Source organism: Varanus komodoensis, unplaced genomic scaffold (genome assembly GCF_004798865.1).
Source record: "Varanus komodoensis strain SLA01 unplaced genomic scaffold, ASM479886v1 scaffold5, whole genome shotgun sequence".
In the NCBI taxonomy this organism is placed as follows: Eukaryota; Metazoa; Chordata; class Lepidosauria; order Squamata; family Varanidae; genus Varanus; species Varanus komodoensis.
Window position 1 is genome coordinate 18,888,772 of NW_025336087.1, and position 20,533 is coordinate 18,909,304.

Sequence of the window (20,533 nt, forward strand, 5' to 3'; positions counted from 1 at the left end):
GTTGTGGGTATTCCATAGGCAGCTAGTTGGATTCTATTAGAACCAAATGTGGGACTACAGAGGACCTTGGTCTGATCCTGCATAACTCATCTTGCACTCTCATAAGGTGGCAATGGATCCTACCCACTATCTTCTAGATTTGTGAGCAGCATGTTCTTTTTGAAGTAACCTTAGTTTTTTTTAAAGAAAAATTAGAATTAAAAAAAAAATAATAATGGAGCACTGTGAATTAAAAATTATAGAATACAAGGTGGCATTGCTATCTGCCAGTCTCTTTTGCTTTGTGCAGTATCAGCAGACTTTATGACATTTTCCATAATGGTCTCATATTAAGTTCAAGGAAATGGTCTCAGAGCACATGATACAAGCACCATGCTGAAGTTAAGGAGGTCTGGGTCTGGTCAGTGCTTCAAAGAGAGACCACTTAGGAACTACATGTAGTTACCTTGAGTTTCTCAAAGGAAAAAAATAAATGTAAATGCAATAGCAATACATTGAAAATGTAGTAATAATACATTGAATGTTGACTGGTTGTTTGTCTTACTGTGCATACAAGCAAATTATACAACTATACATTCTTACAACTTCATTATAGATGTGTTTGCAAAGAAGATACTAGTGGAGTTCTTATTGTTTTATGTCCTGTATTTCATTTGGAGACACATGTTTGGAGAAGCTGAGATGATAAATGTAAGAAGAAAGTAAATACTACTTCTGGATTGGGCGCGGGACCTTTAAACATTAGTGGAAAAAACACAGGACAAGAGCAGAAATGCAGTGCACCCAGAAACATGGTAAACCTCTAGCCATTATGTTTTATATAGAATACTCTGCTTGTCCATGAATGTCATTCACTCTTGCAGACTAAAAGTAATTCTGAATCCTTTGTTCTTTTGACTCTTAATGAAAAATAAACATGTAAACAAATGGTCACAAAACAGCATCTAGTAGTCTAAAAAACAAAGTAAACCAGTCAACCTTCAACTGCACTTCATGTGAACAAAGCTCTTTTGCATCTGTCTTGAGCTCAATTAAGTGAATGGAAAATTCTTGTTTCAAAGGAAAATTCCTGTTTCAATGAATTTGTGCTATTTAAAAGTAGACAGGGAACTTCAGAAATCTTTCAGCCGATTTAAGATTGCCTGTAGTGAACATCCCTTTAATTGTTCTCACAATACTTTATTCTTTTTTATTTCAATGGGGCTTATGTAGAGGGGTTCCCAGTGGAATGTGTCCATTATACCACGCTATCTGTCTTCTTTTCTGCCAAAATTGCCAGTGATTGCTGCCATGTTCAATTTGTGTCAATCACAAAATCATGCAAGAGATCAAATGTGAGATTTGTTAAGATGGTCTACATGGTATTTCTGAACCATTCAAACAGTGGCCATTTGAGAAACACACACCCCAAATGCATTGAAATGACTGATTCCAACGCTTTACTGAAATGGTCTTAGTTTTTGATTTCATCCAATCTGACCTTAAAAATACTTTACAGTAAAGTGACTTTCATAGAAGTCTATCTTTATAAGCTTGTTCAATTCGTTGCAGCACAAATAAATGCATTATTGCAATCAGGTGTTTTGGCTCTTAAGCACATGAACACTTTCAAAATGATCAAAATACCATTTCCTAAATCCTGTTCCCTCAGAAACAGATTTCTAGCCATGTCCTCCTTTCTTCACAACCCCAAAACGCTGTGGCCAACCCCTCCAAATATTTTTGAGGCCTGATTGCTTAGTTAATTTTCTTCCTTATTCTTTTTGAAAGCTGTGAAGTCAAACCGCATGATGATCTGAAGCCATGTGTGAACTAATGAGTGAGGGTGGAAGAATCAAGGGGCAGAGCGTACATATGTCTAAGAATGATAATGTGCAGGCAGGACATGGCATGCAGAGACAATCCATTGGGTTATATAGCTCAGTACTGCCTATTCTGGCAAGCAGTAGCCATTCAACATCGCAGGGTGTGGTAGATGAGAAGCTTTTATCTGTGGACACTAGGGACTGAACATGGGACCTTCCACAATGAAAGACTATGTTCTGCTCCTCCCTGCAGTGCAGCACAGGTAGTGCAGGCCATCATATGACAAAATATCCAATTCAGTGGAAATGGGCAAAGCCTGGTTCTGCCATAAGGTGCATCCAAAATGCAACCATTCCACAGATTTAGCATTGATAAAGACATAGCCTTAGGGCAATATTGCTCAACCAGGTGTCCTCCATAAGTCTTATTTATTTTATTTTTTATTTATTTTTGGATTTATATCCTGCCTTTTTCCTCAAAGGGCTCAAGGCAGCTTACATCATTCTCCTCCTCCATCTTATCCCCACAACAACAACCCTGTGAGGTAGGTTGGGCTGAGAGTCTGTGACTGGCCCAAAGTCACCCAGTTGGCTCCATGGCCGAGCGGGGACTAGAACCCAGTTTGTCTGAGTCCCAGTCCCATGCTCTTAACCACTACACCACACTGGCTCTCAACTCCTATTAGTCTCAGCCAGCATACTCCATGGTCAGGGATGATGGGAGTTATGTTCCAAAACACCTGAAGGCAACCAGTTTGGGGCAGACTGCTTTATGATCTAGCTTTATCAGATTTTCAATTCGTATTTTGTACTGAGATATGGGCACGAATTTTGTCAAGCAAGAGGGATTTTACATACAGTGAATGCCTGATCCTTTCTTACTTTCTACTTATGAATGAATTAAAAAGACATTTTACAAAACTCAGAAAAGCAGAGTGGATTTTGTACTTGTGCTTCCATTCCAGAGCACAACATGAAATAAAAAGCAGTCCGTAGGCCACCTGATGCACACAATCCCAGTACTTTAGGTGTACATTTATTTCTCTGTGTGGCATCACCTTTCTGTACTGACACCACTTGCACGATGCCCACATTCTGTGCCCTGCTGCAAAGGATAAAGGCTGCCACATCGCTACCAACACCTTTTTTTCATTTTTTGGAAATCTTATCTTCCTCTTCATCCAGGGATTTCAGGTGAGTGTAGATGGGACTTCCTCATTGTTCCCACATCCTCTGAAAACCCCATGAGGCAGGTTACACTGTAGGAAAGTGCCTGGATCTTTCCATTAAGTTTTGCACCTGAGTGGGTCTCCTTGCTCTAGCCTGACATTCGGGCTCATTTTAGCTACACCTGGACCTTTTTCCCATGAAGCCTTCCAGTTTCATTACTGAATGGGAACTAGAATGTGGATCTCCTGAGCCCCCCCCCCCCCGATTATTGTAGCCAAAGACATCTGGGGGACACCAAGTTGATGGGGTTTTGGTAAGCAGCCCACAGAGGTACCCAATGGCAATGAATGTGCAACTTTTGGGCACATTGCACTTCATTTTAGAAAGCTTTGGTGCACCCATATTTGTCATATGACATGTGATCCAAATGTAGGAACCCGCACAGGTGCCAGTGCTCGCAGAACAGATGAAACACATGATATTTCTGTTTCAAAAGTTTTGACCCGCATGAGTGTTGTTTCAGAAAAGTTGCATTCCACCCTGCAAATCCAGCCTACAGGATTGTGTGGCTTCTCTAAAGTGGTTTTGATCCTCTACCGCCTACTGTGCAATGAGAGCAAAGCTGGAATTGTCCCTCCATGAGGTGAAATTGCAAAGCACACCATGTGAATCATGTAGACTTAGGGCCCCGACATGTCCCCGACTTTATTTATTTCATTTTTACTTCTTAGGATGGCAATTGTTGCGTAAACCATAAACTGTGGCATCATCGTGGTTACTAACCAGGTGCCCAGAACACTACAAATCTTATCTTCACAGTGAACAGCCCTTTCTGAGCTGTTGTGATGGTCTGGACAAAGACCAGTCCACATTCCATTTCATACAATTACACAACTGCTTCATCTCTGCGTGATGGCAGCATGGAGAGCAATGATCATGCTGAGCATAGTTACACTCTTTGGATGACAGGGATCGTGTGACAACCCATCATGGGTTGCTGCCTCCAAAGGTTTGTTGTATCGTGTGAACCCAAGTGACTCACTCCATCTTCAGTACAGAAAAATGGCTAAAATAATTTGCTGTCCTGCCCTGGTACTCAGCAGCAGCAGCCACCTCAGAACTACCCAAGTGGCTACTGAGGGCAGCTTTTCCCCTTCTCCCCTCCCCCCATGATCCCAAGCCCTTTTGGGTTTGCCACACCTTTCCTTCTTTTAAAACTTTTTTCTTGAGATCACAAATGCTGGCTGTCCCTGTTTGCACAACAGTCAGAAAATGCAGCTGTCTGAAGGAGAGCTCCATTTTTAACATAGGGGTTAGAATGATTTGGGTTGCGGGGGGTGGTGGAAGACATTATACCAGTATAGACTCTATATACCTGTATAGTTTCTTGGAATTTTTTAAAAAACACCCTCCATTTTTAAATGGAGTTTTACTATAGAAGATTGCGAAGAGAAACTTTGAATTGTCAAAAATAACTACTCATGTAAATGGAATTATTTGCCCTTTTGCATGTTCCCAAGATGGCAGAATATCAGAAACAAGCACAACGTTTAGGATACATAAGTCATACCCTTGTACCTCCAGAGGAACTTGCTGTGAAGTGGGTAAACAGGTCACCACCCCCATTTTCGTGAGCTAAGTTCACTCATGCCTTGAGTTACATCAAGGTTTGAACAACTGTCAGATGCAGCTGGAGGAGAATAAACTTACTGCAGGACAATGCGCGGGTGGGCACCGGCTAGACTTTGCCATAAGGGACTTTCTGAATATTGTCCATCTGAGGCTTCCATTTCCTGCAGTTGTGTGAGGATGGGTAAACATAATTTTATATATAATTGTTGCCTATTTGCAAAAATTAAGTGGTGGCAAAAAACTTTAAAAAAAAGTCTGACAAGCATGGGTAGCCCCTTCAAGGTGCCATTGGACCTTTTGAAGGGACTGCTCATGGGTATCAAATTGGGTGTGTGAAAGCTGTCATGATGATTTCAAGAAGAAGAGGAAGACAAAAAAAGACTATTGTAAAATAAAAGCCATGGTGAGCTTGAAACAGCTCATAATCACAGCAGAAAGTAGGCACACAACTCAGTACCCCCCATGGAAGGATGAAGTGGGAAAAGGGGGTGAACAACCCAGAGTAAGTCCAATCATCTTTAATGCACACCATGGGCTGTTCGCAAAACAACTCACAGTGGCTTATTTTCAGGGTGGATTAGTGTGAAGTGCAAATGCATACATAGGGCATTGTATTAGTGGATTTTAAAGTGAATTTATGCCCAAGTTTTCATTTCATCTTGCCAGTCATAGACCATGTAATATATGCACTGATAAACCCATTCACAAACACTTTAATGTAGGCAAGCAGAGTACTACATATTTTCCTCTTCTTGTTTAATACAGTCTGTCTGTGACCTACATATTCTCTAACACAGAAGAAAGGAATGACTGTTTGCTCATGGTAAGCCCTTTTCTCCTATGGTTGAGAAGAGATATGCACAATTGCAGCTTCTTTTCTGAGTAAAGGAGACAGACTAGCTGCCTCCCATATGGCCATTGGGGCAGGACCTGCAGAGGGCCTGGTTTGCTGTCTCTGAGGTCTAGACAACCTGAGCAGATTTATTCAGCAGCAGCAGAAGCTACTGCCAGAGCTGTGGTACCACTGCTCAATACTGAACACTGACACAATATTTTGTTGACCCCTAGGAAGGGGAAGAAGCTGAGATGGGAAATAATTTCAGTGAAAATACTTTTGACATATTCTTAGTTTTATACCACTTCTACCCTCCAAGTGGTGCTAGATCGTAAGTCCATTCATTAAAAAAACCCATGTCACTGTGTATAATTTAAGTACAGATGTAGACTGCTAGGAATGGGTTTCTGGTATTACTCTTCTCAGAGTACTAGCCTTGGAAAAACAAGTTTTAAAAGTATTAAGTTTTCATGGATTTCAGAGGATTCATGTTTTTACAGAGGAACATAATTAGACTTTGTCCCCAGACTCTGCAGTCACTGAGAAGGAATGCTGGGTAAGCACAGCAAACAAGGTCAGTCCCTCTAGTAGATTCTGCTTTTCCTAGTATCATCAGCAATAACGACATATTCAGGAAACACTAGAAAAGGTACTTCTTTCAACATTGCACCATTTATTCACAGAGATCACTGACACACAGTAAAGATGTGTTGGTTGCTAGCTTAGAGGGCTTTAAAATTGAACTGGGCAAGTTTATGATGGCTACATGAACCTTTCAAGTTTAGAGGAAGCTGAATTGTGTTGCTCAAGGAACATGCTATGGCATTCAAGTCTGGCTTGTGGGCTTCCCATGGGCATATGGCTAGATTCAACTTTGATCTGATCTCACAGGATTCTTCTTAAATTCTTATCACAAAAGAAGCTGTGCTTGCTGATGTTCCAGCCATTTTTTTAAATTAAATCTGGAGATCTGGAACAGTGGTTACCTTTCTGATCCCCTATCACAGGTCCAAAGTGTAGCAAGTGAAAAATTAGATTTCAGTAGACCACTGAGTCAGTAAATGCAATAGTGATCATGTTATTGAGCAATATCTCTCTGCTGAAGCTTGGCCTTCTAAAATCACAGTGGCAACTTCAAAGCTCTCCTTCCGACATATGGCATTAGGCAAGTGAGAAGAGCGTGAGTGGAAAGGGAAATACAAGTGTGCATGCATTCAATTAAAAGTTGCATACACATGTTAAGCATTTCAGGGGGAAAGTGCGCTAAAGGAACATTGGACCAATTTGGAGCTCTTCTAGTCTCCTGGGTGAAATGTTAAGATTTCCAAAAGTTTGCGAAAGCATGACTTTTACTACAAAGGCCAGATCAATTTAGCCAAGTGTTCTTCAATGCACATGAAAGATCTACTCCCTTAGGAATGAGCTACAAACAGTCTTTAAAAATGTAAATTGTGGCAGCGATTCTTAAGAGCAAATGTCTCCCATCTGGATGTCAGCTCTTGCACATTTGACTGTGTGTACACAAGTGGTGGGGCACATTTTCTAATGGAAGGTAATTTTGGTCTTGGTTTTGTAGGCTCAGATATTGGGTCTTCTAGTGCTCAGCTTGCTGGTGCAAAGCGGTTTATTGCTGGGAGAGCAACTGAACAATCTGATCACTTTTGCACGTACAGGCAGGGCAGAAGCTGGCTTATATTTTACAAAATATATCCAAAAGGCATATCCAGATGGAGTTACTTCTCTAGATGGAAAATTACCTCTCTTACAGTAGACACGTCTTTCTCTGAATCTGACCCACTTTTTAAAAAATATCACATGCCGTAGAATTTTGCTCAAATAACCGAGCTCTTCTGGCACAGAGTGTACTTGTCCTAGGTCATTCTCTTTCTTATTTTAATATATACTGGGAGATACAAATCCAAAATGGCAGAACTACAACACATTCATCCTGTAGTTCACATGTGTGCAAAGAGCAAAGGAGAAAAACTTCCATTCACCCAGTAAGTGGATGAAGGCTGCCAGGGAAAAAGCAAAGGTGCTGGAAAACAAATGGAAATTGGCTTGGCCTACCTAAGGCAAGAATGATGCCTCCATCAGGAATGAATGATAAATTTCTCTCCACACAAATTTGTGTGCTGTTGTATTATCCAAAAAAGGTGCTGTTGAAACTATGACAATTCAGGCTGTTTTCCTACACTGATCTTTAGGTCTTTTTAAAAGGAAGATGGAAGTTCACTGCCCCATCAGTCCTGATCCATGGTAAATTACTTGTGTACTCCACAATTTTTAAGGAGTAATTCATATGATTGCTAGAAGTCAAAGCCTTGATAAGAGATAGTCAACATATAAGTTTCCTTCTTAGGAGTAAGGGTAAGTAGCGAGGTGGCCAAGTGTGGTGATGATACCAAACTGTTCAGAATGTTCAAAACCATAATGATTTGTGAAGAATTCCAAAGAGATCTCAAGCTGGAGGAATGGGCATTGAAATGGCAAATGCAGTTCAATATAAGTAAGTGTAAAGTAATGCATGTTGGGGCAAAAATTACAAATTATAAGTATGTGCTGATGAAATTGGAACTAGCAGTGATGGAGAGTTTGGAGTAGAAGTGGACAGTTTGATGAAAATGTCAGCTCAGTTTGCACCCACTGTGAAAAAAGCAGTCTCCATGCTAGGCATAAGAAGAAATGGAAAGGAAAACAGAACTGCCAAAATAATACTCCCGTTGTACAAATCTTGGTGTGACCTCATTCAGAGTATTGTGTCTGTATTCAGTTCTGGTCACCTCAGCTGAATAAGGACATTACTGAAAGGTAAAAAATACAGAAAGGGACAACAAAATGATCTAGGGACTAGAGCATCTCCTCTATGAAAAGTGGCTGCAAAAACTGGGAATGTTCAGCTTAGAAAAAAGCAGTGTTTATGAACACTCAGATCTGTTGTCATCCTATGAAGATGATTGGAGAAATGTTAGGACCGACAAGTACTTCTTCATACAATGTATAGTTACTGCCAAGGGAAATGGTGATGGCCACAAATCTAGATGGTGTTAAGAAGGGATTGAACAGGTTAACGGAAAAGGAGACTATCTGTGGGTGCTAGCATACTGGCTATGTATTACCTCCTTCACCAGAGGTGGCATTCCTACATACACCGATTGATGAGGTGTTTGGACAAGCAGAGGTCTTGTACCCATCCTGCTTGGGTGAGCCTGTGGACAATTAGTTGCAGCTATGTGTATGGAATGTTGGACTAGACGAAACTTTGGTCTGATCCAGCATGACTTTTCTGGTGTTATTGTTATTAGGGAAAGTTCTGGCTTGATTTGATCAAGGGCGCAGTTATTCATCTTTCTGTTCGTCCGGAGTATGCAGAAAGTTTCCTCCAGCACCATGTTTTAAATGCATTTTCTTCATGTCAGCTTTCTTCGCTGTATGGTTTTCATAGCCTTGGATGCCAGTGAGATGTCCATGATCTTTGCTTCTTCACTGCTGTCCTTTCAAATGTCAGTTTCCTTCAAATTTCTTGGCTGCAGTATCCATTTGAATTCATATTGAAGCCAGAGGATGCAAGAGTTTTCACAATGTAAATTTCTTCGTTGTTGACATTAAAATTGTGTGACCACAATTAGTTATCTTGTGTGAACTCATTCTTAGCAAATTCCTTAAAACACGGTTGCACAGCTTCAGGCACTCTGGGAGCCAATTTTTCCCAGGCACTTTTAAAGAAATTGCTGATTTGTCACCAACATTTGGCAGCAAATTGCAAGGCTTCTTACTAAGGACTACAGAGGCTTACTACAGACATATGTACTTTGTTTTCAAGCTAAAATTGATCTTAGGATGCCTAGGTAGTGTCTCAGTCCACCACTGCATTTCTGAGGCATTATTTTTTCATGATTTTGGGAGGATGGCAGGATTAGCAAAGATAGGAAGGTGTGATAGCAGCATTGCAGCCTGCATGTTTCCACCCCCACTTTAAAGCCTCACTATTCGTATCAGAATGAGGTCCTTAAGATACCTTTAAATTTAGCTCCTTTCTAAATTAACACCACAAATGTTACATCAGACTCCCCAAACACGCACAATCCTACGAGACTTATTGTGCTGTAAACTTTCATAGATCAGTCTCATCCACAAAAGGTTATGATACACTACTGTTGTTAGGGGTGCAATTCTATGCATGTTTAGATAGAAAAAAAATCCTACTGCTGTCAGCATTCCCAAGCCAGCACAGCTGACCATGCATAGGACTGCATCCTAGTTCTTTTAAGCCCCAAAACATTCTTTGCTGTGCTTGTCTTATCAGATGAGCAAATATGCTCCTCTGAAATTTGTCTTAAATATTGTAAATCAACAGTACTACTTGGGCTTATGTAATACTTGTAGTATTCATTTGAGGTTTCTTCCATTATGTCTGTGCAAAACAAAATAGCTACATGCAGAGTTATTTCCCTTAAGTATCTGGCAAGGCATATGACTGTTAGAACTTCTGTCTTGGTTAAAACAAAATGTAGCGCTTGTTATAGCGTTAAGAGGAATGCTGATGGGAGTCAAAGCAAATCTTCGGAGAAAGCTGTAAAATCACCTCCAACACACAAACGTGACTGAATGCTACCATTACGCTCTCATGCAGTCTATTTTCCTGCAACTAGCAATTAGCTACATAACCCTTCAGTGTGGTAACTGAATTTAGAACTCAGTTTTAATAATGGTGGTAGCAGGACTCACATTCTGTAATTTTCAAAAAGAAGACTTTATGCCATATTTCTTTCTTTGGAAAGTTGTCTGTGACTATGTTAACCTGTCCACAGCATAGTTTACAGATGTTCTCTAAATACATTTGGGGACAGCTACTGTGGTAAACCAGAATTCTGAAAATTCACTGTACGTAATGTACATTGTCAAACTTCCTTCTTTAGGTCTTGCCTCTGGTTTGTCAAATGCATCTCATTAAGGAACTTTGCACACCTCAAGAGCAAAAATATGTAGTGGTGCGGTATTTCCTATATGCAATTTGGTTTTCATGGGAACTGTTAAAATGTGTCTCTCACCCAATTTGCTTTTTCATAAGAAACCAGAACTGAAAGGGTTAGGGTGTGTTACTGCAGTGGTTATCAGCAGACAGCCATCTAACCTTTGGTACTTACAGGAATTTTATGGCTCTTGATCATATTATCAAATTCTTCATTAATTTTTTTGTATTTTTCCTCAGTGCGTGGGGTGAGGGCGTAAGAGGAGTCAGGATCGGGGCTTTCACAGCCTTTGTTTTCTTTCTTGTTCAATGCCTGCCAGGTTCAGAGAAATATCAGAAAGTAAAAAAAAATGAAAGGGAACTCAAGAGTACTTACACATAATCTTTGCCTGCTGATCATTAGATCAATATCTTCATTAATTTTCCTGTACTTGTCCTCAGACTCAGGACTGTGACCTACTGAATCGTCAGCATCGGGGTCTGGACTGTCACAGCCATTAAGTCCTTTCTTTCTCAACGTCTGAAATACATAATTTGGAAAGTTCAAGCCTTGTCATAGGCTGCAAGAGAGAGATCCAGGGCCTTTACCAGAGTTCAGGCTGCCTGGTGGTTGACGGCTGTTACATATTACATTAGGGAGAGAAAGCGGAGAGAGAAGCATTAGGTCAACAAACGGCAGCTCTTGTTACCAGAGGCAAAGAGAAAGCCACTACAACCTCTCTTGAATCTGGAGTCAGTCAATAAATGGAGAGAATAGTAAAATGCCTGCACTACTATCTACACTATGCTTTCCCTACAACAGAAACATCATCACTTACATATTTCTAGTGCATGGAAAGGGTACTCTATTTAATCAACCAGGGAACAGCAAACAGTTTTTTGTGAGTAGAATGACAATCCAGAAGCAACGCTTTGCAGCCTTCATTCAGCAACAATACTCCGTGATATTAAGACTTACTGGCTCTTGCATTAATGAGTAGGTACCTTCCTTCCTGCTATGTGCAGCAAAGGACTGAAATGGGAAATGTCCCAGCCAGTGCTGACACTGACTTCATTTCATTACCAAATTAAGTCCTGGCTTCTGGCTATGCTGACTGTAGCTCAGTTTTGATTTGGTTCCTTGGGTTCTTAATGCTCATTTTATGTTGTTGTGGTTTTATGATAAATTGTTTTCTATTAATTTACCCTATCCTGCAATCTACTGATACAAGGCAGGATAGAAATATTTTAATAATAAATAAATGTCAAGACACTGAAGACTGCCCATGTTACAGTTTTTCGTTATCGAGGCATCCTCACAGTCATGTCCAAGAGCAGTAACACAAGAAGAGTTGTGTTACTATTCCATTCTTTTTAAGATATGTGCTACTGTCATTCATCCCAATCAAGCAAAGAAGAGATTTGAAATAACTTTCAAAGTTTTATGTCCAATACATGCAAAACCCGAGTAGTTCAACATATCTATGGCTAATGGTTGAACATACAGTGAACACCTCCCTTCTTTATTAAGAAGGGTGAGATTAGATGGACCATGATGTATTTATTCATTATATCACTGCCATACTTATATTCAGTCTTTCCTCCAAGAAGCTGCAAACTGTATACATAGTTCTCCCACTCCCCTGTTTTAATTTTAATTCTCCCAACTCTACCAAGTAGGTTACTTAGGGATAATTCAATGATTTCTCAGGCACACCAGGAATGTGAGTCCCAGTTCTGTATTTTAAATGTTGTACCACACTACTTCCCATTTTATGACTCGAAGAAGGGTTGGGGCCAGTGCAGAATAAGGGATTTTAATCTGAATCAGGTCAACATTTCCCCTCAAGAAGGTAAGTTATGCCACAGCTTTGGACAAGTCATCTCTTAGCTCAGGCTACCTCCCAGATCTCTTGTGGGGCTTATATGAAATGGAAAAGGGCAGGATACAAATATGACAAATATTCTTAGACTTATTAGTTTTTAAGAGGTGTATACAAACACTTGCAGGGTACCCACTGATGTCCTAGGCTAAATAGAATTTCAGATGCTAGCAATCCAAGACAGGCAAGTGAAACTTAGCATGGTTAGGAACACTGAAATCAATTCTTGCTGGATTGGGATAAATGAGGGACACAATATACATTAATTCCTCAGTCAGAGAACAAAATATTCCATTTATTTTCTCAGATCCAGTTTTAAAAAAAGCACTACTCCTAGAGTCACTTTGAAACCTAAAAGAAGTGAACAGCAATCTAAGGGCTTCTTTTGTTCAGATTTCTGGAGCCTGGATAATCAACACAACAAAACTGCAAGAGCCTGAAGTGTAACTCTCTTTAAAATCCTTCCTCATGACACCATGTGTTGAAGGGGAATTAATCCTCGAATGGTGGTGAGAAGCCTATTTCCCCCAGTTGTTGCTTCTTGCTGTGGATCTGAAATGTCTTTCTCTGTCATTGAAGGCCAGCCAGGTCTTACGCTCTTTGCTCCCATTAGGAAGATTTATGTCTTGAGTAACTCAAGGAGGCAGAAATCTGTGCAGTATATTCCCAGTCCACCCCTACTGTGAGTACAGAGGTTGCCACTGTATTTGGCAATGCAGAAAGTTCAATAAAGGTGTTAGATAGAATTTTGGAGTGTCTGCTTTTACTCATTCAAAACACAGCATAAAATGGGTGCATTTTTGATGGCATGAATGTTTTCTTTAAATGTTCGTTTTTACAGGCTCAGAGCTGACAACCTGGCACACTGAAAGCAGTCAATTCTACATCCAGCATTCACTACTAGTGCTATCCAAGTAAGCACAACACAGTCCATGTGGCAAGCCAATAATGTAAGACCTGCTAAGTCACACTGAACAGAAGAATACAACTGAGGAGAAAAACAAAACAAAAGCAAACCATGTACATATTTCCATTTCTTGATCTTAAGTATTTCCATTTCTTAACCTGGTCAGCAACTAGTTTTAAAGGAGGGTCACTTTGCAGAAGGCACGATGGACCCAGGCTTCCCCTATAACTTCAAGCGTCACAGTGCAAGAGTCACAGCTCCTGGCTACTGGGCTGGCTTTTGGAGGGTCAGATGGAACCACTCAGGGGAGCAGGTTTAGCTCTGAAATTCCCAGTCATTTATCCTTCATCTATAGCCACAATTATTATATCTTTGATGGGGGTTTTTTTGGTTCATTCCAAATTGCAGAATGTTCTTAAAGGCCTTCAGAAGCATATGTCCCCAATCTTCAGTGTTAGTTTGGTCATTAAAAACTGGTAAATATAATTTATATACTACTAAAACCAGAACCAGCCTTGTCATTAGGCAGAATGGGAGGTGCCAGCAAGGTGTGTGAGCAGAAAGTAGTGAGCAACACAGCTGCCTAAGTGAGCCCACTGCCTATACATGTGGTAAAGAATAATGCCCTAGCTGCTGAAGGAGGTCTGGCTGCAAATCCATTCAGCTTTTGTACATGGAACAGGGTGGCCCTTCACTCTCAAGCAGCAAAGTATCTTGGGCCACCCTGAAAGATGACTTGTAATTTTGAAACCAAAATGGAATCTACCAAGATTTCCACCAGATACAATTCTTTGGGATGGGACTTTCTTTAGCATAAGTCCATGTGAACAGAACACAAGAAACACAGCTCCCCTGTCACAGTCTTATACAGGAGGTATTTCTCTCGTTTTATGCTCCCTCCCGCCCCCCTACACACCCAGTCATCTTATGGCACTGGAAGGGCTTGAGTTTAGTCATCCAGGCACTCAGGGAGATCCACTCTGGGGAGGAGGGAGAGAATGAGTGCACATCAACTCATTCGAAAACATGCAAGTTGGCTCCCTGTTCCGTGAGAGCTCAGCAGTTTACAGTCTGACATAAGGCTCCACCACTAGGCATCAGCAATTTTACTCATCCTAGATATCCACACCTGTCAGCAACTCTGCACCTGTTGTCTACACTGGCAAAGACCAAATGACAGCAGCCAATCATAGCTGCTTCTGCTGCAACATGGCCATAGATGGCTTTTCTCGGTTGTGTCTCTACAGACTGGGGCTGCTAATCTCTGTGGATTTCAGCAGTCTGCTTTCTCCACTTGTAATGTCGTCACAATTTTCTGCTCTTCTCATGTTAAGTGTTTAAGAATGTCACATTCGTGTTTCTTATACAAGCTTCCTTTCCACAATAGTTCTCTAATGGATTTAAAATGTGATCATATACGACTCCAGAAGTGAATCCCTATCTCTGTGTAAGTCTTTAAAATGTGATTGCTCTCATTTAGAGAAAGACATTCTCTTGCTTTAAACCTGCTCATCAGCTCAACTTCCTAATGGTAAGGGAAGCCATCTAAGTGTAGACATATTAGAGAAGATAAAAGTTAAAGATTTATTATTATCCTATATTTTAGCTAATTTTTTATTCTGCATGTGGAAATCTTTATATTTTGTTCTATTGCACTGCATAAGAAAAGTGCAGCTAAATTCAAATATGTTCTTCTGCTTTGTCACCTATTGCATGTGCTGAAACATACGAAGATGTATTAAAAAACCTGTCTTTACCACACAGAAACTCTCATGGAAGCAAATTTGTGGTACTGCACTAGTGACTATTGTTTTTCTGTTCGTGGCCATTTGGGCTTCTGTTTTTCTGAGCAGAACGTGTGCCACTGAAATTTTAGGGGCTTTCAAAATTTCATTAGATGACATGTCAACCCCTGACAAATAAGTGTACAAAAGCCATTCAACAGCATCTCATTAATGAAACAACTCAGCTAATACAGTTATCTAATGCCAGGTGCCAGCTCTGTTTAAAATGTAGAAGGTCACATTTTGTTCCCACTTGGTACCTCAATGTAAAACAACAACAATTTAGGGTGGTTTGGGAATGATGCATACCATTTGATTTCTCATCAGCACTTACATACTCAACATTTGACAATACTCAGCTGAATGTGACGACATTCTTTGTTTGAACTGATACTGTATCATATGGAAGTTCTTATTTTTTCTGATTAATCTATTATTCCTCCTCCACATACCCAACTTAAGAGGTAATCAACAAGTGTGAACCAGGCCTGAGTCAGGCAAAAACTCACACCTAGGTTCTCTAATTTTGGTTACTACACTAGTCCCCTGATGACTTAGCATTATCTGAACAGTCTTTAAGAGAGCAGAAATGATCACACAGAATTTAAGGAGAAAGTCTTCACTGAGAAAAAGAATAGGGCATTTGTAGAGCTGGCAAAGTTGAATGTAAGATTTAGGATAGCTATTCTGGGGAAGGAGGCATAACTGCATATCATTCTGGCTTGAGTCTGGACCTGGACAAAGAGCATCTTACAATTCCAGAATGAAATGGCTCCAGTGTCTTTAATAGTTGTGTGAGAATCAAAAATTCAACTGGTATAATCTTCCAAAGCCTGGAAATGCTGTGTTGGCAGAAAGGTCACATGTAATGTTCTACCTGTCATGTTGCTATTAAAGGTATGGAAGCCTTACCAAAATAATAACCAGTAGCAATTCTAGTTCTAGCAGAATGCATATTTTCTGCTTTGCATTGAGCATCAGTTGTTACAAGGCAAGTATCCAATGATAAAGGAATTTGGCTGAAAAAATAGTAATAATTTACAGATATATTTCAAAGGCAGTCTTGCTTTGAAGTATTTCCCAAGCTTCTCCAGTCTACACCAGACTTAGGGAATAACTATGTACAAAACTGGCTTCTAGCCACTGATTATTGCAGTGCTAAATGTATTTCAGTTAGATACAATTGGACCTAGAAAGGTTTTTCACTCTTTAAAATCTATTCAAAATACTAAAGGCCAACCTAGATGTTACTTTTATGATCTGGATGGCAGTAGCAGGAGCTTTTTTCCTAATGCTATGTGCCACAGAATCCACATTACTACAGATGAGGAGGGCAGGGCAAGGAAGGGTTACATCTGCCTTCTTCATGTGCTACAGTCCTGAATAAACTGTCCCATGCTACCCATGCCAAATATTAAATAATTTTTTAAAACATATCCAGACATGGTTAATAAAAGTTATATCTGTTTTGGTTTTTAAAGCTTCAAATATCTTAAATATATATAAAATTAATAGTTTAATTATTTTTGGCCTTAATCCTAAATTAGGATTTTAGACTGCAGCCTGAATTTTTATTAACAAAATGAATGTCCAAAATAAATAAAGTAAGAAAGCGATTTGTAAAAAAGCTGCCCTATTAGCATTTTTCTCTCTAAATAAAGCAGGACTAACCCCTAATACGGTTAAAGTGTATGTAAAAGATTGCAAGTAAGCCTGCAACATTTCATTGATTTAAAAGGACGGTTGTAGAATGCCATAGTGAGGCTGAATGCTACACATTCACACTGCCTACAAAAGCGCCCTGTGGATAAGCATCGGCTGCTTGTTTGCTTGTTGAACAACCTGTGGTAATCCTGGCAAATGATCAAGCTCATTGTCTTGGGCAGTTCTTCTCCCTTTCCTTCCAAGCAGACCATCCTTTAGTATACTAAAACTGATCAGCTAACCTGACTTGGTATTACAAAAAAATAGCACCAAAACAAACAAAGACACAGAACTGTTGATGTTCCTTCCAAGCTGCTGTTTGAAAATTTTGTGGAGGCTGAGTCACTGTCAAGATCCCCAAAAACAAGTAGCATAGGTCTTTTTTTTTTTTTTTTTTTTTTTCTTCTTATTCATTATGGCTAAAAAACCCTTTTAAAAAATCATAAAACTTCCCTGTCAACTTTTGATGACACAAGAACAACACTAGAACAAGTCATGGGTTCTTAGGGTGTTCATGACCAAAAAGCCACCCTAAGGAAGCCATCTCAGGTCTGGTTGACATGGCAACCTGCTGTGGCTCTCACTCACGGTGAGCTGGTGTGGCATGCAAACCAGGCCACTGAAAGGAGCTGCTTTCAGAAACAGATAACTGAGATGCTCTGCAGATAACTTAGCACACAACCTTGGTAAGGATAAAATCAAATCTAATGTGATTCAGAGTAGGGGCCAAATGCCCCAAAGCATATGCTTATTGCATAATATTGCTGAATCATTTTTGACATATTAAGAAAATTGGACAAAACAGGCATATCCATTCCAGCATTGTGTTCACACAGTGGCCAACTATATTCCAGTGATGTTACTTTATATAAGTTCAGAACATTTCTTACCAATTTTCAGTTGTGTAATATCTGAAAACTTGGTTACATAGTGGAAGAAAAACCAACTCTTCAGTTTTCTAAATAATTAACTAAAGGACACTGAACACTGTAGTACAATTTTTTAAGGGATAGTAAAGGAGCAATCCATTATTTTTATGAATTTCTAATATCACACACATATAATGTCCTTTTTCCTTTGAAAAGCACCCTAGGCAGCTTTTATGGCCTTCTTCCTGTACCCCTTAACTGGATCTCCCAAGGGCCAACCCAGTACTCTAACCATGAAACCACACTGGATCTATGCAAATTCATCAAAGAAAAGTCCTACATCATTTCTAGAAGAATGACTCTTACTTTAATAGTAAGAGAGACAGAGAATAAGGTTATCCCTCGCCTTATCTCTCTCCAGTTGGACATTCCAGATATGTATTCCATTTCCTCCTGGCTTCTTTGGGCATGGACTAGAGTGAGGAAAACCAGGAGAAGACACAACCCTAACCGTAACCCCTTTCTCCCTTCCACTCCATCACTGCTGTATGTCCCGTATGTGAATAAGAAAGACGAAAGTAAAGGCATGCATATCCATCCCTTCATGTCTAGCTTGGTCCTAAGCATACACTCAGCCAGAAGGTGCAGCCCGGTGTGGCTACCGCTGATTATTCCTGTGCACTGTGCAGTATTTGTCATTTATTCAACTCAGTACGTGTGGTTGCGAACACATGATGCTTTCCAGCATCCTTTCCATTTCAAAGTGTTTGCTTGAGAAATAGCTGCATGGTTTTATTTTCAGCAGCAGGCAGAGAACTTTCCTTTCTCTCAGGCACTCTAGAAATCTAATTCTAGATTTTTATGGCTACTTTATTGGTTCCTGATCTGCCTATTGTTTTACATTATGCCACATTTTATTTTTTTAAATATGTCCATTACATTTTATATTTTTAACTGTTCCATGGCGTCTAATTTCTTAACTGTTTTCAGTCCTCCCAGAGAACTTGAGTTTCTGAGTGGATTAGAAAGGTTACAAATAAATAACATACAGCTGAATAATAGAATGTGTGTGAACTGAAATGTGACTTAAGTTTTACAAGAAAGAAGCAAAATTCATTTTTTATTTGTATTTATTATTTATACCATACTATTCCATTTTAAAATAACAAGCAATCAAAGCTGCTTGCAATAAAATAACCAACAGCAAGGTATTCTATGTGTATGACTACATCTCAAACACCCCCCACATTCTCTGAGCCTTTTTGCTCTGAGGCAAGGGTGGAAACATCAGAATTATCCTTTGCCAGTAACTATTTTTAGGGCAGGAAATGATGTGTAATACAGCCAGCAGAAACTGAACGACAGAATATAATTACGAGAGGCAGACTTTTTTCCCGTAGACTTTGGAACTAATGCAGTTGCTCTTGTATAACAGGCTGTGGAATTCTAAGTGACCCATATTTTGGCTTTCCATTTCATCTAAAAGGTTACATTTCTAGAGGTGGCAATCAGGCAGGGGCTACGTAGCTCTGACTCAGCAGAGGGTACTTGACTAACCAAGGCAGCAAGCCCACTTTTGGCAACACTCAGCCCTTCCTTGAAAGGCTCTTGTCCTACCCCATCTGCACTGAATATCTGGCTATTAGCAGCAGGTTGTTCTCTGGGATGATTATTTTCTCTAATACAGAAAAATACAGCAGATTGCATTTCAGCAATATTTTCTGACTTAATGTTATTGCTTTATTTATTTACAGTAGTTGCATTCAGCTTAATATAGTATATCTCCAAGTATTAGCAAAAGGTAATTCACTCTCCACCATTAGGAAATGCATCAATATACACATTCCCTTGAGACGGAAGAAGGAAACTCCAACTTCCTTTATGGTTTATTTTCCAGTCAGTTGTGAACGACACACAGGTAAGTTATGTACTCTGAAATATAATGAATCAAAGGTTGATCTAGGAAGGGCTCATCACAACATTCCTTTACACTCTGCCTTCACTATCCACCTTGGAATTATACCAATTGTTGAGGTGGAAGAGCAGGAGCCATCAGGGTGGGGCTGCGGGGCTCAAATGGTTTAGCTTAGCAACAAAGCACACACTATGCATTCACAGAAGCATTTTTTTGTTTGTTTATTTATTCATTCAATTTCTATACTGTCCAATAGCCAAAGATGACTGAGCAGTTCAAAACAAGTTCCCAGATCCCATTCGTGACATCTCTACTTAAAGAAACTGTGGAATATGTAACCATATAATTGCACTAGCTTCATTCTGTTTCTAGATTCAATTCAGAGCGCCAATCTTAATGTGCTTTACGGCAGAGGTCCTACTTAAAGTATCATCAACACAGTTCATCAGAAGAGTTTCTTCTCCATGCCCCAATGTTACAGATTTTATTTTTATCCATTCTGTCTGTGTTTCATGGATTGTCAGATGTCTTTCATTCTCTTGTTCACTCACTGAGGGAATATTTTATTTTATTTTAGGGATATGCAAGAATTTTGTTTCAGCTGCAAAATCCACATTTGCAGAAATCTTCCCAAATAAAAACAGCCTGTAGATCTGTGGAATGTGCGTGATTTGGAAAAAGCCAGCCAGCTGTGGAAGCCACAAGTTGGATGATATCCCTACCTACAGTTTATCGGAGGCTCAGTTGGCTTCTTTGCTGGCAATGTTTAGGCACTACTTGAAGACTTCCCTAGTTCAACAGATCTATAACTTGGTTAGTGCTTGATCTAGTATTCCACCGATTTTTCTTTCCTTTGTGAAATTGTTTATTTGTTGTGCTGTTTTACATATCCATACTTTTACCATTGTATATATAGGTTATTTAGATGCCTTTGTCCATAAACTAGTTTACAGACATGTCTATAAACAAGAATGTGATGAAAAAATATTTTAAAAGACAAAAATCCAGGAAAATAATGCCAGCTAGAGCAAACAATAAGTGGGCTAAATGTATTGTCTGATTCAGTATAAGGCAGCTT

At 39.7% G+C, this 20,533-nt stretch overlaps 1 protein-coding gene across 12 annotated transcripts in view; it reads right to left on the reverse strand.

Annotated features, from left to right (window-relative positions):
• Positions 1 to 20,533, reverse strand: part of MEF2C (myocyte enhancer factor 2C) — a 191,178-nt gene that overhangs the window by 57,185 nt on the left and 113,460 nt on the right. For 7 of the 12 annotated variants that reach the window (XM_044446661.1, XM_044446662.1, XM_044446663.1 and 4 more), the window contains one exon: positions 10,791 to 10,934. The exons of 2 other annotated variants lie outside the window; for them this stretch is intronic. In XM_044446661.1, the coding sequence (XP_044302596.1) occupies positions 10,791 to 10,934 (144 nt within the window). Of the gene's footprint in view, positions 1 to 10,589; positions 10,728 to 10,790; positions 10,935 to 20,533 lie in introns of all 12 variants that reach the window. 3 more of the 12 variants (XM_044446668.1, XM_044446666.1, XM_044446671.1) reach the window with 2 other exon arrangements.